The 13,844-nt window shown below is 36.9% G+C and overlaps 1 protein-coding gene and 1 long non-coding RNA gene across 5 annotated transcripts in view; one reads left to right on the forward strand and one right to left on the reverse strand.

The window, feature by feature from the left end:
* The window catches only part of LOC105067560 (uncharacterized), a 439,520-nt gene that overhangs the window by 244,320 nt on the left and 181,356 nt on the right, over window positions 1–13,844 (reverse strand). The window lies entirely within an intron of this gene.
* Window positions 10,537–11,478, forward strand: OR13F1 (olfactory receptor family 13 subfamily F member 1). Its single transcript, XM_010952963.2, has one exon. It carries the CDS (start codon window positions 10,537–10,539, stop codon window positions 11,476–11,478), a length of 942 nt encoding a protein of 313 aa, XP_010951265.1.

Here is a 13,844-nt window from a genome sequence, read left to right on the forward strand (position 1 = left end):
GTTAGTAAGAAATCAGGGTTTCAGAGAATTTAAACCTATTTGACAATACATAATTTTTCTGGTTTATAAATCTACAAATTTATAAATTTGCTTTGCTTTGACTTGATTTTATAGGCCATGCTTCAATTACATTTGTCAATTTCTAAATGACTTATTCTTAAAAATAATAAAATCAATTATAAAAACACCTGGGCTGGTAGTCTCTGACTTGCCTGAAAATAATCTGTCAAATAAATTGTTAGTCCTTTAAACAGTTTTTAGGAGGGCTTCCAATTCCCAAACTACTGACTTAATTGTTTTCAATCTGTTATACAGTCAATGAACACGTATGTATGTTTTGCTCAATGCTGGGAACACAATGTGAGTGAAAACAAATGATGGACCATCTTCAATCTGTGTGACTCTTTGAAGGCTTGGATTATACCTTATATTAGATTAGCATGTAGACTTCCATTTTTGGCTAGGTCCTAGCACAAGTGCTCCTTTTGCTATTTTTAGGAATATACATACTGCCTGCAGTTTTCCACCCAGCTCTTGGATGTGTTCTTGTGGGGCAGTGGGACTCACACTTACTCCATTGGCAGAATGCCTGAAAGACAGTGCTCTCTGAAGAAGTAGAGCTGATCTGACATACCAATGAGGAAGAATTTTTCTACAGAACTATGATGCTATTGCATGAATAAATTATACAATTATAATCAGGAATACATTGTTTCATATATTAAAAAGCTATTGAATAAAGCAAAATTGAGAGTTCTGAAAATAAATTTAAGCCAGTGAAAGAAGAGTTAAGTATTTAAATAACATTATTTGAGGATGCTGATGAATTGAAGAATTAACAAGCACATTAAGGTTAATAGAGGATATTCAAGAGTTGTCCTTCATTGGGAAAGAGGACACCAATCATGATGATAAGCAGACTCAGTGAATATGCTCAAAGTATATCCAGGAGGTGTCCTCCAGATGTTCTGGCCACCGTGACTTGCCTGACCCATAAACGTGGCCAGCAGAATGGTCAAAGAGGTTTGAGAAAAAGAGGAATGGCAAAAGTACAAGAATTTCCCATAAGCTGGCATGGGATCCCCGTCAACCATATACACATGCAGAGTTTCTGACACTTGTCTGGGATTTTGGCATTGGGTTCAGTGGATGTTCAGGTGTTCTTCATGCTGCTGTAATGCACATGTGTGTATCCAGGTTGTTGACTGAGCTCAGCTGCATGGAGTGATTCTCCTGAAAACAAAGATCATGTCTTATCCAGATTCGAGTTCTCTGGGCTGAAAATTGAGACTTCACATGGAAAGTGTTCTTCAAAAGTTTGTTGTATGTATGAATGAACAAAACAACATTTTTCTAATCATATGTAATGTAAACCATGCATCCTGTAAAGACAAATTTAACTCAACACCGAAAGTCCAGTTACAATACAACCAAGGTTGACTCATGCACTTGCTAAAGTCACTAACATCCTGTTTTTGAGCATTCTTCCTCAGGGCTACTTTGGCTGCTATAAGCCACATCATTCCCTAATGCACTTCATCTCAGAGAGTAAACGGAATACAGAATGATGTTTCAAGGAGCTTGCCTTGCCTATGAGGTAAGCAGCCAGTGTCCTTGAAGATTTTTTTTTAATTAGATTTATTTGGCCAAGTGGCCTTAGAATATCTGTTTTAGGAAACTGGGGTTATTCATAACTTAGTGAGGCTCTATGTTGTCATTTTTTTGTTTAAAACATGAAGTATGAGTGCTAATATTTTAATAAATTAGAAACTTTTCTATCCCTTTCCTACTTTTGGGCCCCTCCTATTTTTCTACTAATTCAGTGTTTGCTAGTCATGTACCAGATGTAAGCTCAACATCATTGGGTAAAAAGAGTAATAACAAAGAACGAAGAGAGAGAAGGAGGGAGGGATGGAAGGAAGGAAGGAAAGAGAGATAGCTTACTGCTTTTTAGCATAAGATTCTGTGATACATCTTATACATTTCTATACAGGAGTCATTTCATGATTTTTAACAGCCCCCTCCCCCAAAAAGGATTTCAACCAGAGGATACTTATAATACCTTCCGGGGAAGTAATTTTAAAGCCTTCTGTTATGAGTTGAATTGTGTCCCCCAAATATTCATATGTTGCAATTCTAACCCCTCAACTCAGAATGTGACCTTATTTGGAAATAGGGTCACTGCAGATGTAATTAGTTAAGATGATGTCATACTGCGGTAGGGTAAGCCCCTAATCCAATATGACTGGTGTTCTTATAAAAAGGGAAAATTTGGTAGGATTCAGCTGCAGCAGAACTAGATTGGAGTATCCAGAATGGCTTCACTCAAATGCCTGGTCTTTTCCATGGTGGCTCCAGCAGAGCAGCCAGACTTTTTCATGGTGGCTCAGGGCTCCAAAACCAAGTGTTGCGAGAGCTAAGAACTGAAAGCTGCCACTTTCTTAACGCACAACATCATGTCTGCAGTATTTTATTAGTCAGAGCAAGCACAGAGCTTGCTCCCACTTCAGGGGAGGTGACACAGATCCGTGCCTTGATGGGAGGAGTGTCTGGGAATGTGCAGCCTTCCTTAATCTGCCACATGCCTCTTATCAAAGATCACTTCCATGTGTACTTTGAAAAACATTACATTAATTACAATTCACAGATCATTTTGATTTTTCTGAGTCTTTTTTTAGGCAAGGGTTCGTGAATTAAGTGACTAAACATGTCTTCCAATCAGCCCCTACTTTGTCCCTTTCAGTCAGCATTTATGTGTCTCATTATATCCTATGTGTGCATTTATTTTTATAGTTATATTTATAAATGAATTCATAACCCCTCAATAACTATAACATCCTTAAAAGCACCTTGTCTTCTACATCTTATGTAATTTCTCTTAGAGAAAAAAAGGAGGGGACATTTAGATACAAAATGGTCACAAGAAGAATGTCATGCAAAGATGAAGACAAAGATTGGGGTTATGCTTATAAGCCAAGAATGCCAAAGGTTTCCAGAGGACTATTAGAAACTTGGCAAGAGACACAGAACAGACTCTCATAGCCCTCAGAAGGAACCAACCCTGTCAACACCTTGATCTTGGTCTTATAGCCTCTGGAACTGCAAGATAATATACTTCTGTTGTTTAAGTGACCCAGTTTGTGATGCCGTCTTATGGCAGCCCTAGCAAATGAATACGCCTTCCAGGAAGTCATTGGCTGGAAACAACAGCATCTGTCTTGTCATGACAGGCCACTACCACACTCCCCACTGAAACCACACATTGGAACAATCTCGAGTTCTTCCTTGGCTGCGGCTTTAAAAATCACTTAGCATTGAAACAAATGCTGTATCTTATCTGGTGATAACACAAAGCAGAAGCACTAGGGCCAGAGGTGTTCCTCTTAGACCTTGAGCAATGGCAAGGCCAGGGAGCCACTGATGGATACATTACATTACGCTAATGTAAGAGATATTAATGAGTTCAAGGGCAGGAATGAAGCCCTTTCCTTATTGCTATCTCCCATAGATTCCAGCTCAATGCTGAGCACATAACCATTACTTAGTATTTAATCTTTGATATAAGACACTACATGTTTCTTTGAGTCCATTTTGTTTTCAAATCTTCTGAATAAAATATAAGTAAACTTTTTTTTATGATTTATAAGTATCGATAACAATAGGTAGGAAACAAATCAGTGAATTTGTTTTCTTTCTGAGAAAGCTTTTCAGTTAAGATGGCCTCAAAGAAAGACAAGCTAGTCTCTGTCGCCATCTAGTGCAAAGAGAGGGTTATAACTGCATAGAGCTTAAATTTAAACTCGATCATTCCGAAGAAGTCAAGACTATACTTAGAAAAATGCAAGAGTGTAGAGTTCATGTGTAGTGATGCTTCCTATTTCTACTCAAGGTAGGCCAGTGGGGCCTTTCTTTGCTTGTTACATTGTGCCAGTTTACAGGAGCACGACCTCTATCTATTAAACTATTTATTCAATTATCAAATCTCCATCCAGCCTACTATATTCCAGGCACTGTAATGGTAATCAAAAATGGTGTAAGATACTTGATCTACAAAACAGGCAATCGTGTGATATAAGGAAGTCAGACATAAATGTTTGTTTAAATAAAGGTATTTTACGCTTGCTACACTACCAGAAATATTCAAAAGCTCACCCATTTGCAGTTACTCTGTCCACTATAGTCCTACCTCTGGATCCCCCCTAGATGGATCGATCCATTTGGATCCATTCTTGCTTGCTTTCATCTCCCTGGACTTTCCAACCCCTTGGCTTCGTCCCCAGCTTCCTGGTTCAGGATGAAACCACCTTTCGTTTTGATGATTTTCTGGACAACACTTCTTTGACTTTGCTCCTCAGAAATTTTTCTTAAATAAGATTTTTTTTGAAACTCTAACTTCTATACCAGCCTTAGGGAGCCCTTACAAACCAAGAATTATACTGGGAAGCAAAGTCAGCACTACATTAAATCCTCAGGCCTTGAGGTCCCCGTCCACAGCGGATGAGACCAATGTCTTCTTCATTCTGTTTAGGAAATGTAGTACACAGTTCTGTGTACCCAGCTGTCAGCAATTACCATTATACTTGCCTAAAGCATCTGCTTTGATGGTGTCCCAGTTCAAGAAAGGTGCCAGAAAGCTTATCAGGTGGGTGTGCTCCTTGCCACCAAGAAAGAAAACTCTCTACTACTTGGAGTGCCAATTAGTATGGATTTCAGTGGGCAGATTACTTCACAGGACCCCCCCAGTTTTTCCCTGAGCCAGATGCTTATTGTAATAATAGGCCCTGAGTATGTTCCTGAAGAAATGTGAACTAGCCAGCCTTGTGACTGTACCCTCTGTTAAGGGCTGAATTGCATTCCTCACAATTTGTAAGATGAAGATCTAAACTCCAGTACCTCAGAATGTAACCATATTCAGAAACAGGGTTTTTAAAGAGATAATCAAATTAAAATGAGTTCATTAGGTGGGCCCTAATCTAATATGACTGATGTCCTTATAATAAAAGGAAATTTGGACATACAGAGAGACACCAGACAGGTGCACTCACAGAGACAATCATGCAAACACACGTAAAGAAGGCAGCCATCTGCAAGCCGAGGAGAGAGGCCTCCTCAGAGGAGAAACCAACCCTGCCAACCCTACCTTGATCATAGATTTCCAGTCTCCAGCACTGGAAGAAAATTAATTTCTGTTGTTTAAACCTCCCAGTCTACAGTATTTTGTTAAGGCAGCCTACCAAACTAATACATCTTTCTATGCAATCACTCCAAATCTTGGTTCAATGTTCTTTTCCTTCCAGAAAATTTGACTCTATAGAGTCTTCAACTTGAGTAACAACCTTACTTCTTAGAAGATGAAGTAGTCTTTCCCTTAAACTGGACTCTTCTTTGGGGAAGTTAATGATTTTTTTCAGCCAGACTTACGTTTGATCAGGGATGAATGATTGTCTTTCTTAGGGGAGATCAGTAAAGTATCAAAGAAATTCTCTCAGCCCCATATATTCATCAGGTCACTTCCCTCATAATTTATCTCTGGATCTAGATCCTCCTGAGATGACTGAAGAGGGACATCCAGCCCCTTAGTGATAACATCTTTCATGTTGCTTCCAGGAACTTGTAGAATGTGTCAAAATAAGACATTAATTAAGTACCTCCAAAGCCACATTCTGATCTCTGCTGAGACCTCAGTTCCCTCTTTTCCCAATTTTCTCAAATCATGTTCAACTATAATATTCTATCTAATCCCTTGAATCAAGTTATACTGTATGGCGAACACCAGAGGACGTTATAACCCAAGTTACACACATCTCAGTCTATCCTGGTGTCTCAGCACTCTAACTCTTCCACCCATTTTCATTGTCAGAGCTTTAATTTCAGTCTTTATTTCTAATCCCTTCTCCTCACTCTCACCAAAGTGATATTTTAAAAAATTCAAGTCATATTCGTATTGCTTCACACTTGGTTAAAAAAATCCTTTAGTACCTAAAATATGAGCTATAAAGCTCCTAAATTGGCATCGGCTACTCATGGGACAATCCCAGTGTTATCTCCTGCTACTCCCAGTTCCACATTTAATGATCAGGTCACATCAATCTATTTATCTTTTCCTGAATGCAAAATGACATTTTACAACTCCAAGTTTAAATACATGTTATTCTACTTGGCTTGGAAGGCTTTTCCTTTACATACTCACATTTGGGCCAGTATAAAAATAAAAGACTGAAAAGGAGGGAGTACTCCAAACTCAGTATCACTAATTATCAGAGAAATGCAAATCAAAACTCCAATGAGATATCACCTCACACCAGTCAAAATGGCTATCATTAAAAAGTCCACAAATGATAAATGCTGGAGAGGCTGTGGAGAAAAGGGAACCCTCCTACACACTGTTGGTGGGAATGTAGTTTGGTACAGTCATTATGGAAAACAGTATAGAGATTCCTCAAAAAACTAAAAATAGATTTACCATATGATCCAGCAATCCCACTCCTGGGCATATATCTGGAGGGAACTCTAATTTGAAAAGATACATGCACCCCAATGTTCATAGCAGCAGTATATATAATAGCCAAGACATGGAAGCAACCTAAATGTCCATCAATAGATGATTGGATAAAGAAGCTGTGGTATATTTATACAATGGAATACTACTCAGCCATGAAAAAGAATAAAATAATGCCATCTGAACATGGATAGCCCTGGAGATCATCATTCTAAGTAAAGTAAGCCAGAAAGAGAAAGAAAAATACCATATTATATCACTTATACGTGGAATATAGAAAAAGAAGAAAAAGACACTAATGAAGACTCATCTACAAAACACTAATGAAGACTCATCTACAAAACAGAAAGAGATTCACGGGCATAGTAAACAAACTTATGGTTACCAGGTGAAAGGGGGTGGGAAGTAACAGATTCAGGAGTTCAAGATTTGCAGATATTAACTACTATATATAAAAACAGATTTAAAAATTTCTTCTGTGTATCACAGGGAACTCTATTCAATATATTGTAATAACCTTCAGTGAAAAAGCATATGAAAATGAATATATGTGTACATATATGGGTGTGTGTGTGTGTGTGTGTGTGAGACTGGGACATTATGCTATACACCAGAAACTGATACATTGTAACTTCAATAAAAAAAAAATCAAAATCATGGTAAGACATCACCTCACACCTATTAGAATGTGTATTACCAAAAAGAAAAGAAACAACAGGTATCATAGAGGATGTGGAGAAAGGGAACATTTGTGCACTGTTGGTGGAAATGTAAAACTATACAGCCACTATGGAAAATAGTATTGAGATTCCTCAAAGATTAAAACTATAGCTACCATATGATTCAGCAATCCTACTTCTGGATATGCATCCAAAGGAAATAAAATCAGTATCTCAAAGAGATATCTGCACTCCCATGTTCATTGCAGCATTATTCACGATAGCCGAGATAAGGGCTAAATGGATAAAGAAGATGTTGTGTTTATATACAATGGAATATTATTCAGCCATTTGCAATGGCATGGATGGACCTTTAGGGCACTATGCTAAGTGAAATAAAACAGACAGAGAATGACAAATACTATACAAATACAAATACAAATACTATCTCACTTATATGTGGAATCTAAAAAAAAAAAAAAAAAAAGCCAAACTCAGAGAGTAGAATGGTGGTTGCTGTTTGCTAGTGGCTAGTGAGTGGGTGAAATGAAGAGATATTGGCCAAAGGTGCAAACTTCCAGTTATAAGATGAATAATTTTGGGACTCTAATGTACAGCATAGTGATTATAGCCAACAATACTGTAAATACTGATTTCAAAGTTGCTAGGAGCATAGATCTTAAATATTCTCACCACAAAAAGAAATGCTAATTAGGTAAGGTGATAGATGTGTTGATTAACCCTACTGTAGTAATCATTTTGCAATATATGAACATATCAATTGTACACCTTAAACTTTCACAATGTTATGTGTCAGTTATATCGCAATAAATCTGGGGAAAAAATAAAATTAAAAAAAAAGATACTCCATCATACTAGAAATTGGAAATCTAACATATACTTTTCACCAAGATCTGACAGACTTCCTCCTGAACCTGATATGGGATAAGAGAGAGAAAAAAACGGAATCAAAAATTACTTCTAGATTTTTGGCCTAAGTATGTGAGTAAATGCTAGTGCTATTAAAGTAAGTAGGGAAGACTAGAGACACATAAGCATCCAGAAATGTGTCAAATTTTGGCTATTTCTTTTTCAGACAGAAAATTTCATGGAGTTTCTAAATTTCTTTTCTTTGCAGTGTGCATTAAAGTATCTCCAAAGCAGAATTGTGGTTTGGTGCTTTATACATAGTGGGTAGTCAGGTCAGCAACCTTCCTCAGTCTTAGTTACTGCCTCCGTCTGAATCTTCGTGAGGGTATCCCTAAAGCACAGCTCTCTTCTGATCTTTCCCCCTGGGCACAATCAGGTCAGCCTAACTTCCAGCCATAAAGCCTCACTCTACAGGAACTCAACAGGTGAGTTGGAAATGGTATTAAAGAAAGAAATTCAGAGGGAAGTGGGACCCTGGGCCAGATGTCAGTAAACCTCTTTTCTCTCTTTTTTGGGTCAACCACTTGTATTATGGTTGCAGTGAATCTTGTCTAAAAGAGGAAAGAGAAGCAAATACACTGTCAAAGTCAAACAAGAGGGGAAAGTGAGAAGAGAAAATAAAGACAAAAAAGGAAGAGGACTCAAGAAGCAAGCAGAAAACCACAAAAGGGAGAAAAATTTAATTATCTATAAGTACCTACTATGTAACAGGTATTCTGCTAGTTGATTTACATAAAATATCTCTATTAGTCCTCACAACAACTCTGATAAAGAAGTACTATCATACCCTTTTACAAATAAGCTCAATTCAATAAGGACCATCAACTTGCCCGAGACGAGCAAAGTAAATGAAAGACGCCAAGGCTGCATTCTGACTACAGTAAAGAAGACAGTTAGGAGGGAATTTCTGGTTGTGTTTTTGAAAATCTTGGCAATAATTTAAATTTATAACCTTCTCTGAAAATGAGGACATATTTCATGTGACATAAATAATTCAGTAATAGCCATGATTACAATCTGTTACTTAAAAATAAGGCATCCAATCACAACTGTACAATAATGAAACTGAGAGCATGTCTTCTCCACACCACCACACACCATTCACCTTCACTTGAGAAATGAGAAAACGGTGAACAGAGATTATAAAGGATCACTCAAGTAAAAGGACATTTAGTGGATTCCTGAAGGATCAAGATGCCTATATATGGTGAAGCTAATGTCTCAAAGAGTTCTACATTGAAGGAAGTGTTCCTTAAAACGAATGGCCCTTCATGTTCTGTGAAGAACATTTATTCTCATGAGTCTTGTCTTTAAGCCATGATGAGCAACAGATGAGTTACTTACGTCCCTTCATCCATCTTTGGTGGGCTTCATATCAAGTATAACTTCATATCATACATATTACAAAACCTTCCTTCAGTCTAAAGGTAAAACTGCCAACCTTATTCATTCCCTTAACTTCACTTAAATTAACCAGATTGATTGATTTCATAACACAATCAGGAGAAGAGTAAAGTTCCCCTTCCTGAAGTCAACATAGACAGGAATGTGTTAATTTCTTGTTTGAACAACATGACAATTAGAACAAATCAGCTACTGACTATAATTGGATCTATGGGACATTGTCCCTGGTGTTTCAGAATTTGTAATTCTGCACAAATAGTTTTCTAACTTTAATTTGCTACATGAATTAGAAACTTTTCACAAGCAACAAATAACTTAAATTGCCTTACAGTGCCAGTGATTGGCCCTTTGGAAGATGTTTCTGGAGCACAGATGTCAGGGCAACTTTGGCTACATGAAGGAAATCTTGGCTATATGTCCCACCATGAGAATATATCTGTCAACATCTTCCTGGGTTTGAGATGGAAACTCCAGGCTTCTGCCTAAATTTTCAACATTTTAAGTTAATTAATCTGTGGTTACAGAAATCTATCTTTTTTTATTTTTTACTCACTAAATCTCCCAAATTGTTTTGGACAGGACCGTACCAGTGGCAGAAGAAACTGAACTTGGAAAGCAGGACGGTTCCTAAGTAAGAAGACTGTTACCAAACTAAGGTAAGAAAATCATTCCAAATGGTTCAGAGGTAAATGGATGTCTTCACCATAGATCAGTTACAAATGTGGTTTTGGAAAAAGAAAGAACACATAAGACTATTTCTTTCTTCAGTCTCATGATATTTATGAAATAAAACTTGCCTCTTCCCTAACATTGCTTAAAGAAATCTTGCAGCAAAAATAGCACCTTGAAATTTTCCTCATAAATAACAAATTCCTTTAAACATATATTATTATCAACAAGCTAGAGAAGCATTTAAGCACAGACCACAAGTTGATGAGAAGAAAAAATACCAGAAAATATGAAGGGAGAGAATCTTATGTTTTATATATAGTATGTGATATTAATACTTCTATGCATATATATAGATGACTGTAATATAATAAAATGTTCCAGGCAAATATGACATCTGTAACAATTTTTTTCTTCCTGGGATTTTCCCACTACCCCAAAGTTGAGGTCATTATATTTGTGCTGTGTTTGCTGATGTACCTGAGCACCTTGCTGGGTAATATAATTCTGATCTCCATCACCATCCTGGATTCCCACCTACACACACCCATGTATTTCTTCCTCAGTAATCTCTCCTGTTTAGACATCTGTTATACCTCTTCTGCTTTCCCTCCAATGTTGACAAACTTTGTTTCAGGGAAAAACACTACCTCATTCTTTGGGTGTGCTGCTCAGATGTACTTCTCTCTTGCCATGGGCTCCACTGAGTGTGTGCTCCTGTCCATGATGGCATATGACCGATATGTGGCCATCTGCAACCCCCTGAGATACCCCATCATCATGAACAGGAAGGTTTGTGTGCAAATTGCAGCCAGCTCCTGGGCAACAGGTTGCTTAACCGCCTTGGTGGAAACAGTGTCTGTGTTACAGCTGTCTCTATGTGGTAACAGTGTCATAAATCATTTTGCTTGTGAAATTCTGGCTGTGTTGAAACTAGTTTGTGTGGACAACTTCATGGTGCAGCTAATCATGTTGGTGATCACCATACTTCTTGTTCCCATGCCAATGCTTCTAATTTGTATCTCTTATGCATTCATCCTCTCTAACATCCTGAGAATCAGCTCAGCGGATGGTCGAAGCAAAGCCTTTTCAACATGTGCAGCCCACCTGACTGTGGTGGTTTTGTTTTATGGGACAGCTCTTTCCATGTACCTGAAGCCCTCAGCTGTAGATTCACAGGAAATAGATAAGTTTATGGCTTTGGTATACGGTGGATTAACCCCCATGCTGAATCCTATCATCTACAGTCTACGAAACAAAGAGGTGAAAGCAGCTGTGAAAAAATTGCTGATTAGAAAGTCTTTGGTATTGTCTTAATTTCTGTCCTCAAATAATATGGGAACAAGCACACTCATCTGGATCATCCACAACATTATCCAGAAAGCTGCAAAATTGTTGATATAATCCACACCCTGGAAAATACTCATTTTCAAAAGAAGTTCAATATTAAGTCCAATATCTTGATTTACCTTGTAAATAAAATTTTGATATTAATAAATCATTTAGGCAGAATGAATTAAGTTTCCAGTGAAGTATTTAGCATTCATTGAATATTAAGATAATATTAAAATTATACAATTGTTTATTTTTTTATATTTGACTTGCTATATCATCCAAGTGTCCAACTCTACCATCACCATGACAATAACCAATACACTGGGTGTTAAGATTTTAAGCCTAGTATATTGTGATATAATGTATCCTCATATAATTTGCAATTATGTCTGAAATTATAAGAAATCGTGTTTTTATAAAAGTGTGGGTATACTTCAAGGTATAAATATATCATAGTTCATAAATCTAAGACATAAATTTCAGAGCTCTACCTAGTTTAAATGTTCCAATGTAAAAAATATGGTTTTAGATTTGATAAACCATCACATAAATGATTGTGTTTATTTAGGATGTGTATGTGAGGGAGGAGTAAATATCTGTGTATGTTGAGCTCACGCTCAACTTAAATCCAAGTCAGAATTTCTAGGGGAGAGATCAGCTAATCTGTATGTTTTATAAGATCTTATAATTCTTATCATGTAAGAATTATGGGAACTCTGACTCAGAGCATTAAATGGAAAAGGCTGAATCCTATTACCTAATGCCTTTAGAATGTAGAGAGAAAAAAAGATACATTGTCAAGGAAATGAAAATATCCCATACCAGAACTGATCAGAATTTAGGGAAAATATGTGCAGTGCTTTGTTATAAAATGCTAGGGAAAGGGAGAATCCATTTAAAAATGTGAAAAGTTTAAGTACACAGCACTTGGAACTGTGTTCAAAGGAGAGCTGTTTAAATGAAAGGTTTCATTCTGCCTTGTTTGCTGCAGCTCTCATTTTTGTAGAGAAAAAAAGTAAAAACCAAGTTCATGAATTTAATTTGAAAAACGCACTCTAAATATACTAGAAGGAAAAATATTTTAGAGGCTTTTGAAATCTGCTTAGTTTATTTTTTAATAAATCACTAGTGGAGCCTCCTATCAATAAAAGACAATCACAATAGAATGATCCTAGAAGCTAGAGTGAGAAGAGTAGAGTTTGAGACCTTGGTTTGGCATCAATAGCTCTCTTCTTAAGATATGAATCATGCTCATATATCATAGGATTACTACAAGTTCTTAAAACAAATCATCACATGTTGTGTTAAGATCAGTTTGTAGAGGACAGTTTTAGAGTCAGGAAGACTTCAGAAACCTATTGTAGTAATTCCAAGAAGATGTTCTTCCAGGCCAGAGTGATAGTTGTGGAGATTGTGAGAAACAGTCAAATTCTGGATATATTAAGAAGGTAGAGCCAACAGGATTTCTGGAAGGATTGGGTATCAGTGATAGAGGAAGAGAGGCATCAACAATGACTTCAAAGATTTCAGATTGAAAAGTGGGAAGGACACAGCTGTGATTCACTGATTTAGGAAAGTCTGTAATTGAAGTGAATCTATGGGAGAACATCAGGCATTCACTACAGACATGTTAGGTTCAAACTGTCAATTAAACATGACAACTACAGGGGAAAATATACAAGTCTTGTGTTTAGAGAAGAAGTCTGGGCTCTGGATAAAATTTGGGAGCCATCAGCATATGAATGATATTTAAAATCAATTAAGATCACCAAAGTAGTGAGTATAGATAGTAGAAGAGAAGGGGTTGATCCGTGGGGCATCATATCAGCAATACTCAGTATTGCAGATCTTTGACACCTTGCAGGGGTGACAGATGATAGTGTGGCCTCTCCATCCTCTATGTATGATTATAGATCTGGGCATACTACTGTCCACCCTGTCCACACATTTGCCATTCTGTATAAAATTATTATTACAGTAGCTATATATTTATTCATATGGATTTAAAATATATACCATCCCCCTATTCAAGATTATTTCTAATCAGTGTCTCTATAATCATTCCTCTATTCAAGATAACTTCTAATCAGTGCTTATTATCACTAATGCTTAAATGAACACCTTCTTATGTTTGATTTTCCACCTCTCTTTTTTTTATTGAAGTATATTCACTTAGCTTTTATTATATCTTAAAATAAATTCCCACAAGTGGGTTTACTTCATCAAAGGCAATGAACAATTTTATGGCTCTTGACAGAAAAGTTTTATGCTATATCTTCAGTATGGCATTAGTGGGAGTTCACATGCAGTGGGGAATTTGAGAATCGGGCCCATCTCTGGGAGTTGAA

This window comes from Camelus bactrianus, chromosome 4 (genome assembly GCF_048773025.1).
Source record: "Camelus bactrianus isolate YW-2024 breed Bactrian camel chromosome 4, ASM4877302v1, whole genome shotgun sequence".
Classification (NCBI taxonomy): domain Eukaryota; kingdom Metazoa; phylum Chordata; class Mammalia; order Artiodactyla; family Camelidae; genus Camelus; species Camelus bactrianus.

Coding starts and splice junctions, on each gene's coding strand:
- OR13F1 (XM_010952963.2), top strand. CDS start 10,537: ATGTTCCAGGCAAATATGACATCTGTAACAATTTTTTTCTTCCTGGGA.